The sequence below is a fragment of the Coloeus monedula genome (assembly GCF_965178545.1).
Source record: "Coloeus monedula genome assembly, chromosome: 7".
In the NCBI taxonomy this organism is placed as follows: domain Eukaryota; kingdom Metazoa; phylum Chordata; class Aves; order Passeriformes; family Corvidae; genus Coloeus; species Coloeus monedula.
The window spans coordinates 30,378,874-30,389,403 of NC_138787.1; the positions used below are offsets into that span (position 1 = coordinate 30,378,874).

General features: G+C 40.5%; 1 protein-coding gene across 1 annotated transcript; it reads right to left on the minus strand.

Moving 5' to 3' along the window:
* Window positions 1-435: 435 nt before the first annotated feature.
* CCDC14 (coiled-coil domain containing 14) lies at window positions 436-10,311 on the minus strand (the record flags this gene model as incomplete). The annotated part of the gene is made up of 12 exons (XM_082285599.1): window positions 436-1,411; window positions 2,463-2,595; window positions 2,680-2,898; window positions 3,329-3,408; window positions 4,005-4,146; window positions 4,671-5,235; window positions 6,184-6,278; window positions 6,369-6,608; window positions 7,648-7,788; window positions 7,883-7,955; window positions 8,659-8,756; window positions 10,197-10,311. The coding sequence occupies 12 exons, from the start codon at window positions 10,309-10,311 to the stop codon at window positions 442-444; spliced, it is 2,871 nt and encodes a 956-aa protein (XP_082141725.1). The 3' UTR covers window positions 436-441.
* Between the last annotated feature and the right edge of the window lie 219 nt (window positions 10,312-10,530).

A 10,530-nucleotide genomic window follows, 5' to 3' on the forward strand; every position in this document is an offset into this window, starting at 1 on the left:
AAAATCAAATATTGATGGCTGCCTTTATTTTTGGAATAGCCTGATCCTGACTTAGCAACTATAACTGTCAGCATTCCTGAAGAGCTATGCTGTAACTAGCTCTGCCCTGGCCTCTACCTGTGGAACCTCTTGCTCATGTACAGCACCTTACAATAGTTCTTTGGGGAAGGAAAAAATCCACAAGTGAACAAGTACATTTAATTTTGCAAGTAAAGAGTATAAAACTAAGTCATAATTTGAAAAGCCATTTCTATTTTATATAAAAAGCCAGTTATTTCAAGTTGTACACTTCAAGGGGAACAGCACCACAGCCTAAAAAGGGACAAATTCTATCCATAATTGAGACAGCTGGGAAATATATATGTATCAGTACCATACTTAATGCACTTCAGAAAAACTTAATTTATCCTAATAGCTGCAGCCCATTTTGCTTTCTCATACTCATTGTTTCCTAATGTTACTTTGCAGAGTCCTTTGTAACCTGGCTATGTTGGCATCCAAGGCTGCTAAGCTATTTTTAAAGTCCTCTTCATCTCGAGATGTAAATGTTGAGAAAGAAGATGCACTCCAGTCAGACCTCCCTGATAAATCATCAAATGAAATGCAACTAAAATCAGCTACTTTACTGCCTGTTCTCTGAGAAATCCCTGTTGGAAATGGCATTGATGCACGAGGGTATGTACGAGGCTGAGGCTGGTCTGGTTTATCCATGAAATCTTTTGCAGCCCCACTTGGAATGCCTCTTGGTCTCACTTTGTCTCCTTCTGGCTTCGCTTTATCCCCTGTAACTTCAAGAGTGTTTTCCACAGTCTTTTTCACACTGTACCCAGCACTTAATTTATCCAGTACAGTTGGATCCTCACATCCATACTGCTGCATGGAGCTTGGAAGATCACAGTAATAATCCAACCTCTGGCAAGCCCCTCTGCTCTGGGGTAGCACACCACTTCTTCCAGAGGCTGGCTGCTGTTTTTTAGAGGCGCTGCTAGTCAGTGGAATATAAATTGTCTCATCCAACTTGGTTTGGTCATCTAGTAAAGTCCCAGAATCACTCCCTGTTTCTGCATCTTGCTTCAATGGAGCTGGTAGCACTCTGGGAGCAGATGTTCCTTCTTCTGTGAATGTACTGTTAATTTTACTTCCTTCAGCAGCAAATTTTTCATAGGACAGATTTTGCATTTCTGCTTCTCCAATTTTATTTGGGATCTGAAGATCTGTATCTATCAAAATATGATCCATTTCTAATTTTTTAAGGTAAGTCATTACTGAAGTACTCCCAGGAAATGGCTCAGGTTGCATCTGCTTTTCATGGTCTTCCAAAACAGACTTCGAGAGAGTTTTTTCAGGTTTGGGTCTAACATTGTCCCCTGTGAGGTCAGACAGAAGCTTGGCCATACTGCCTTGCAAGGTTCTGTTAAGGTAAGATCAACCAGACAGATTCAAAATCAGTCACTATAAAAAAATAGTTTAAAAATTTTCTATAGAAAAAAAACATTAGATGTATCAGACTGTGGCAAAGTTGCAATGCACTTGCTACATATTGTCATAAAATGCAGTACAAATGTGAACCAATTCCAAGTTTTTTTAATTCTTCTTCAGCTCACTGTGGCTAAAAAGTAACTAAAATATCACAGCCCAGTGAAGTTCTCCAGATTATTCCTGGTGTACCTGCTTTGAGCAGCACAAGATGAAATAAACTGATGCCAAGAAACTGTTACAAAGAAGATAGAAAGAGTTATCAAAATCACTAAGAAAGGTTTTCTGAATTATTCTTCCCATTGCATCTAAATTTAAAAAAACATAATAAAAGAGATAATTCTTCTAACTTACTGCTTTCTACGTCAAAAAAGATGAACATTTAGATGTTTACGTCTCTAGCATATACACAAATACATGTAATGACATCATTCTACCACCACCTGGTGGTCAGCTAGCAGTCATAGAAGCATCTAAACTGCTGAAGAATTTGACATGTCTATTAAAAATACTCTGTTGTTCCCATCAGTCCCAACTATAAACACAACAGACAACAGTTTTGTTTCCTGTGCACAACATGTCCAAAGCAATTGTATATACACACCTTTATGCATCTGCAAAAAGCTATTTATGTCTCCCAGCTTGCCACTACTTTCAGCATAAAAGAGCGAGATAAATTCACAGCAATAGTTCTTACTGGCAGATCTGCTATTAAAAGTTAAGACTTCACATAAGTTATGGCAGATAGTATTTTACTTTACCAAGTCATGGAATATGATAACTCTGTTTTAAAACAAAGTTATAGCAGCATTATAACAAAATGAACTGCAAAGAGAAGTTTTAGCTTATGACCTCTCACCACCAAGATACTAAGGTAAAATCCACAGTATGAAAAAAAAAAAAAACCCAAGGAATAAGAAAGAATAAATATTTTTTTCAAAGAAAAATAATGTCAGGAGACCAAAAAAAAGCTTAGCCAATAATACCTGGTGAGTTCCCTCAGTCTCTTAACTTCTGCATCACGCTGACGTAACGTTATGCCCAAAATCTTATTTTCTTTCTCTGAAGCTTCCAGCTTAAACTGAAGGCTCTTCACAGTTCCTAATGCCTCTTCCATTTCTGAAATGCCAAGAAGAACTTTTTAATTATTTCTTCTCACTTTTAAAATGCTGAACAAAGAATAACCAAATTGAAAACACATACCAATCTTGAGCTTGGTAGAATGAATGTCATAATGCTGTTTGTTTTCAAGCAATTCTTCTTCTTTATCATGAAAACCTTTTGCAAGATGTTTATTTTCTTCTTTCTGACTTTCTATTATTTTCAGTAGTTCTTCATTTTTAGCCTGCAGTGAATCAAGGCCTTTTTGCGATTCTTTCAATTGACTCTGGAGCATCATATTCAAGGACTGCAAAGAAACCACTACCAGAAGTAAAACATAAAATGTTTAAGTGTTTTGTGTGGTAGCTCGAATTTCTAAACCAAACTAAGTTTTAAAATAAGCTTGGTAATGTTAATTTTGGTTACAGATAGAAGGGGTTTTTTTTGCAGCAAGATAAAGTTGAAGCTTCCTTCTTAATTATTTAATCAGTCATGTTCATTTTAAGAGGCACATAATGAAAAATAATCTGCTTGGCAGCTGTAGAGCCAAATCCCACTACGTTAAGTCTAAAAAGGCCCAACAGTCCATGCAAATACAGTTGCAGCATTACACTCACTTAACTCAGCTATTACTAAAGGCCACAACACATACAGACATATGAAACTACAGATATATAAATAAATAATAATATCTATTGAAAAAAAGCTTTAACAAATATGCTCCTATCAAGCAACATTATTGGTACTTTACATTCATAGTTGCAGCTCTGTCCAGATGTCTTCTCACTGCCTTCTTGTTCCCTAAGCTGCTGGTTTAATATTCTTAGTCTCCTAAACATGAATTGTGAAAAAGTACAAATTCAGAAATATTAGAATATGCTCAAAAGGATTGCACTTTAAATTACTTTGGTGAGAAGTTGCTTTTGAGAATTAAATGTCAGGTAATATTTCAGAAATATAAAAAAGTCTTAATAACACATTTTTCTTACATTCTGGTACTTCTTCAACACAAAAGACCCTTTCCAAGTATCCAGTAAATATCTACTAAATAACTCTGTTCTGAATTGAAGTGCTACCCAGTTTGAGAACTCCCCTGAAATGAGAGACACTTTTGCACTTGAGAGTAAACTACAAAAAGAATATGAGCAGGCTAACTATCTTGATACTGCAGTTTTCAGAATGATGCATTGACCTCACTCAGTCAAAGGCCCAATCATGAGGTAACTGATGCTACTAAAATAGCAAAGTCATGCTATGTGTTAATAATTGCTTTTTAAAGTATATGGCCTTACCAGCAAAGTTTCTAATCCATAAATACTACACAGACAAGAAGGGAAGAGCCTTAACAAAGGCAATGTAAACCACACCAGTTAAAGATGCTTTAGGGGCACCTGCAGCAACCACAGGCTCACTGAGGAGTTCCCCACCTGCGCAGCCGGGCGTTCTCACTCCGCAGAGGCTGCAAAGCCAGAGCTATTTCAGCTTGGACAGTCATACTTCCCACTACAGGTGGGAGCAATGATATAGAATCTTCTATTTCACTCATCAACCTTAACATTTCTGAGTCACCTGCAAGAAATGAGGGAAAAAAGAGACTCCATAAACCTATAAATCTGTAATATAACTAACATTTTACATGTGATTAAGCAATCTGCAAAGTGATTTAATAGTATCTGGGGTTTTTCCCCCCAAGAAAACTTCACCTTTAACTATATTTATTTTAAATTGTTAAGCTTAACTATGAAAACTATGCTTTACATCCTCAGTAAAACACAACCCACCCTCTTTCCAACCAGCTTTGGTGGGACTGTTACTGCAATCTGTCCACACCAGGACCCTTCTTAGGAGAAAGCTCTTTATATGAAATAGCAACAACCTTTATCTTGCTGTCATGATAATATTAAAATATTACAAAAATAAATTAATACTTATCCAGAGTGAATCCTGAAGGTTTTACAGTTGTGGAAACCACAGTAAACATGGCACATACCATCTGACACATACAACTTCCAGAAACGGAAATGCTCACTCTTTAATAGAGCACTTGTGTTATTTGCATGCAATAAATCTGCTCACAATGAAAATGTTCTCACCTTTATCTGTTACCAGTGCTCTGAGCTCACCCATAAGATACTTTACAGTCCTAACTTTATGGGCTGTTTCTTCCGGACTTTCTTTTCTAGATTTTAGAACTTTCTTCACATAACTTGTCTTACAGCTTGTATCTCTCAGTGGAGATACATCAAGTACATTCAATTCATCTTCTTCACTGACCATGTCCTCACTGTGCTCTTCAGGAGTATCCTCCTCCGTGTCACAGGAGCTATCATGTTTTGCTGGACAGTGATGATGGCCCCTCTGTTCAGTCCTGCCATTCAGCATTTCATGGGATTGTAACAGGGCTTGTATGCACCGCATCAAGTCTGCTTCTTTTATCTGCTGCCCTTGGCTTGGGGCCATCTCTGTGCCAGAAGATGTTGGGATCAATGCAGGCACTGAAGGGGTTGATGCTCCTGGTGCTGTACAAGGGATCACACCAAGAAGAGCAGTGCCAGACTGCATTTGTGCAGCAGCAGCAGGAGCAGCAGAAACCACTGGGCAAACCACAGGTCCTCCCATCTCTGGCACACATTGATTGGCACTGTCAACAGGAACGCCCTGCATAAAGAATATTCTAATTAAACAAAAAATTAACGCGATTTTTGTATCTTTAGGAAAAAAACCCTAATAGCACCACACTTGTCTGACTCAATGTAGGCTTGTTAATTCTTTGCTAATTATAAGAATAACTACAAATTAATAACTGAATAATTTTCATGTATAATAAGGAGCAATTAAAATGTAAATCTGATTTAGATTACCTTTATCTTAAATGTTATGTGCAACATTAAAGGACAGTTCTTTTACAACTGTTCTGTAATGAAAAAACCTCAGCAGTTTCTTGAATCCAACCAGAACAGGGAAGAAAAAAAAATATGAAGGACAACACTGTTACCTTTCAGTATTTTAAATAGATGAATTTCTTAAAAATCAAGGTCATCACTAGCAATACATGGACTACCTGCAGATGGAACATAAGTCTACAGCCTTACAGATTCAAGGTGGAAGCCCTTTGCCACATTTCCCGAGGTGGCAGCTGGTATTCTCCATCACCTCTATTCTATTCCCCGAAATACACAAGCATTTGAACATGTGGCTCCAAGATAATGCAGCGTGTCTGAAGAAATAATTGCCTTGATCATTGGCAGGGAAAGCTCCATATGATATATGATTTCTTCCATCAGGAGCTGGTTAATGATCTTAGTGTGCATTACTGAGAATGCAATTAACAGTAATCAATAATTTCCTGCACTTTCCATGTTTGTTGTCCATTACAGAATTCCCCAGGCAGAAACAAGCAGCCAGTTGAAATGCCTCTAATTTCATTTTTTGGTGTCTACATAAAATGTGTTTTGAATAGCAGCATTTTCTCTGTGCATTACTACAGTTTGAAATACACAATTCTTTTAAAGGAAAATTATTAGGAAAACCGACAAGTAAATGCATAAATACATAGGCAGTGCTAACTCAATGTTTATTGATAGTGAGAATCAAACTTTTACTTACTGACTGAGTGGATAAGGGATTAGCTGAATGCTGCACGGATAGTGCTGATGTGGAAGCAGGTAACTGATAATTCAAAGCTGTAATGTTCTGACATCCTAAAAGAAAGCAACATTCATAGATCAGGACAATGTGGGACAAAACTCATGCACTTAAATAGTCAGCTCTACATGAATAGTTCCACTAACCCTGATTTGAGGTAGGAGGAGGAGTTACAGTAGGAATTTCATTACTCTTCTGAGGGGGTTGGCCAGTTATCAGAGACATCTGAGTTTGCACATGCTCGTACAGTTTCTGATACACCCCAGGAGAGTGTTCATTGCAAGGCACATGCGTTGATTGAACCATCTGATTCTGTGCTGCACTGGAAAGTTCCTTCTCAGTAGAAGGTGTGGTAGATGAGGCAACTTTTCTATTTGATATTGGCACTGTAGAGAAAGAACAAAAAAATCAGTCTGAAGGTGCCTGTCTTCTTGATCTACACAAACCCATTGTATTGTCTAGCAGATTCTGGCAGGTTCCCTTGAAAATGGAAAGAAAGATCTTATGATCCAGTATTCCAGTCAGATTTTGATTCACCAGCAAATTATGATCCAGTATTCCAGTCAGATTTTGATTCACCAGCAAATTAATCCATCAATTTTTTCTTCCAGATAGAGCAACCTAAACCAGTTGGACAGGCAGCTGTCCTTGAAGGAAGCACAGAAGGTATCCTACAGAAGGTGTGTTCTAAAATGCAATTCTTAAAATCTTAGGTACAATTAAAACTCAGTAATTTTACAGCACTGGGAAGATATCAGCTACATGCTCACTTCCTGCAATTCCCAATGGGCCTTCTGCTACACACCAGTCTACAGGCCCCACCCACCTACTGGATTAGAAATTGCACAGAAGAAACAGGGCGCAGAGAGGCAGAAATGATAATAAGTGAAGTATTTCCCCTGGGAGCAACTCAGCCAACAGCACTCCATCTACCTTTTTATTCAGTGCTTTGGCCACTAAATCATTTGAGCTCTTGTCATTTCTAGCCACACTTCCCTGTTTCCACAGATCCTTCTTCGAGAAGAGCCTGGCTTGGACACTGAACTCCAGACCAGTTTCTAGCTGTGGATCCTAAACTGAGGCCAAGGACTGCAATGCTTCCCTGTCCAAGAGCTATAAGGAAAGGGTATTGTCATTCTCCTCCACACTTCCTACTAGATAAACCTGATGATGCTGATATTTGTAAACACACTCAACTTTCTTCCTTATACATGAAGTTCAAACATCTCTGAATTTCAGGAATTATTTAATAAACATTTAAGATTTCTAAAAGACAATACATCCTTTTGTGGATTCAACCCAGGATCAACCTATGAACAAACAGCAACAATTATTTGAAGCCTCGTTGTATCTCAAGAGGCTGAGGAGTCACTCAGTGTTGTTTGAATAACAAAAAAAAAATCAAGCCTAAGAAAGCCCACTTACCAATTTCTTTTAGGACAGGGGCAGGAGTAATGATTCTTTTTAACCCTCTCTTCTTGGAAATATTTCCTTTGGTTAGCAAAGGCTTGGAAGTAATTTTAAAGGTAGTTGTTTTCCCAGGTTGTTTATGGACAGTCTCCCTTCCTAGTATTAGTTGAAAGAAAAAGTGGTCAACAAAACAAATCAAGAGAGTATTACAAAACCTAAAAATGTAACCTGTGTTTTCAATAGGTACAACCTGTAGCTTCCTTTTGTAAGACATTCTTCAGTAAAGCTGCACAATGGTCAAGTCCATTATGAATAGCATCAACCTGCACAAAGAACACTGCAGTCAGCAAATGAGTACCAGCGTTTTGTTTCAGTAAACCAAGATGCTGTTTTAGACGTGAGTGTACCCCACTCTGCCACCTGGCAAAGAACAACTCATAACCAAAAACATGTATCATTTCCAATGTACGACTTTGCAATTCCATGGAAGTTTGCAAACATGCAGATTCTGCAAAATAACTAAATTGTGTTGTTGCACTCATGTCCCTTTGCTGGATTTTATGTTAAGTATGTGTATGTGTTTTATTCTTATTTCCATGTATAGTTAAACAACTATCTACAGCCTACTTGTATTTCGAAGACAACTGGCTCAGCACTACAGAAAAACCAGTCCTGCAGCCCTGACTCCGTGCTTCTCTTTCTTTCCTGCACAAAAACCAAACAAGGGTGACTGCTCTTCTGTGAGGGCCAGCCCTTGTCCATAAGCAGCTTATTTGTGTTTGCAAAATGGATCCTGTGCCTTAAGGACGTTTGCCAGAGCCAAACTCACTGCACACAAAGCCCATCTGCTCCTATCTGCAAGATGCAGCACAGACACTCTTGCTTGCCTTGCAGAAGCAATTTCAGGTTCAGATGCAAATTAATTAAGATCTAAATTAATCTGGCTTTCCTCTGTTACTCAAGGTATTCCAATTTCCCTTCTTTTTACATAAGGGGGATGACTGTGGTAAAGAGTCATTTAATTACCTGATTGTCAGATTCAGTGGAATAGAATTCGACATCAGAATGACATCCTTTCCTTAAGACAAACCTGAAAAAGTGAAATTCATTGTTTATACCACCTCCTTAATATGAAACAAAGTAAAAAAAAAACCAACTTACTTTTATTCAATAATAGCAAGCAAAAGAAAATTAATTTTATCATGAAACAAAATAATTTTCTGAAAACTTTGCATGGCCGCAACAAACACGTTAAGCAGATAATAACACTTTACATCAAAGAAGAATTCAGTCTCCACTCAACAGTCTTACAGCTAGTAACTATATAAATTCAATCTTTTATAAATAAAAGATGAAGACTGAAATCTGTACTTTTTAATGCAAAATTTCTATTCAGTCTGTGCCTGTCTGTCCATGGGCTACTTAGAACCTTTAAGCTCAAAATGTTTGATATATACACACAAGGATTTTTTGTCAATTGTGAGGTATGACATGTATAAGGCTCCAAAATACACCAATTTTAAACAGTATTTGTGAATAAGGCCTTACTGTTTTCTTCCATTTGTTAGTTTAGCTGCTCCTGACAGCCTTCCAGAAGACAGAGCCTGTTGATTACAGAAATACACTTTGATTTTCATGAAGTATTTTCACAACACACTTGAAGACTACTATTGCCCACCAATTCCAAGAACTTTTGCCGAGGTGAATCAGTTCAACAGAAGTTTCAAGCTCTCAGGCCAAGGAGGGGGCCAGTAAGGCCTAAGACTTGTGGGTTTCATTTCACAAAGCACACCTTGACAGCAGGATGCTTTGTTAATTGCCACAACATTCTACAGACACAGTCACTCACCTAAGGACACTCCAAGGGCTGATGTACAAACACGTTTCAAATGGAAACCAGGCTTGATAAATACAGACCTGAACCGTGGGGACTTTAAGAATCAACTATGGTCAGAGCACACAGCACAAATACATAATCACAGTCACACAATCACACAGCCAGAATCACAGCATGGGTGAGGCTGGAAGGGACCACAGTGGCTCAAGCAGGGCCATCCCAGAACACACGGCACAGGTCTGCATCACGACCTGTTCCTGAATATCTCCTAACCCGAGACTCCACACCCTCTCTGGACAACCTGTTCCTCCTCATGTTCAGATAGGAGCCCCCTGTGCATCGGTTTCTGCCCATTGCCTCGTGTCCTACTGCGCGGCCCCAGCGAGCAGAGCCTGGATCCATCCTCTGACACCCACCTTTAGCAATTTACACACATTGCTAAGGTCCGCTCTCAGTCATCTCCTCTCGAGGCTGAACATCCACATCCCCTTCAGCCTTTTCTCGTAAGAGAGATGCTCCAGTCCCCAGTCATCCTCGCTGCCCTCCGCTGGAACCGCTCTGGGAGCTTCACGTCTCTCGGGCAGAGAGACAAGCCCAGAACCGCACACAGCGCCTCAGGACCGCCGTCAGGTGGCTGCGGTGCAAGCCGGGCTCGGCCTCGGAAGGCCGGACCTCGCGCAGGAGTCGCTACGCGGACGGCGGGAGGGATCCCCCCACGGCCCCTCACCCCCTCCGAGCACACCCGGGCTCTGGCGAGAAGACCCAGAACGAGAGCCGAGCCCCGCCTGCTCCCCCCGGCCCTCACGCACCTTGCGGCACCGCGCAGCCCCCGGCGCAGCCATGGCCCCGGCCCGGCCCCGCCCACGTCCGCCCCGCCGCGCCCGCGCCGACCAATCACCACCCGGTCCGTCCGCGAGGGGGCGTGTCCAGTGCAGGGGCGGGGCTAACGCCTCCGCCTCGCGGCGCGCCGGCGGCCGCGGGCGCGGGAAGGGGAGGGAGAGAAGCGAGGCAGCGCGGCCGGGGATTGGCGGAGAGAGGGCGCGGAAGAGCCAATGGGAGGC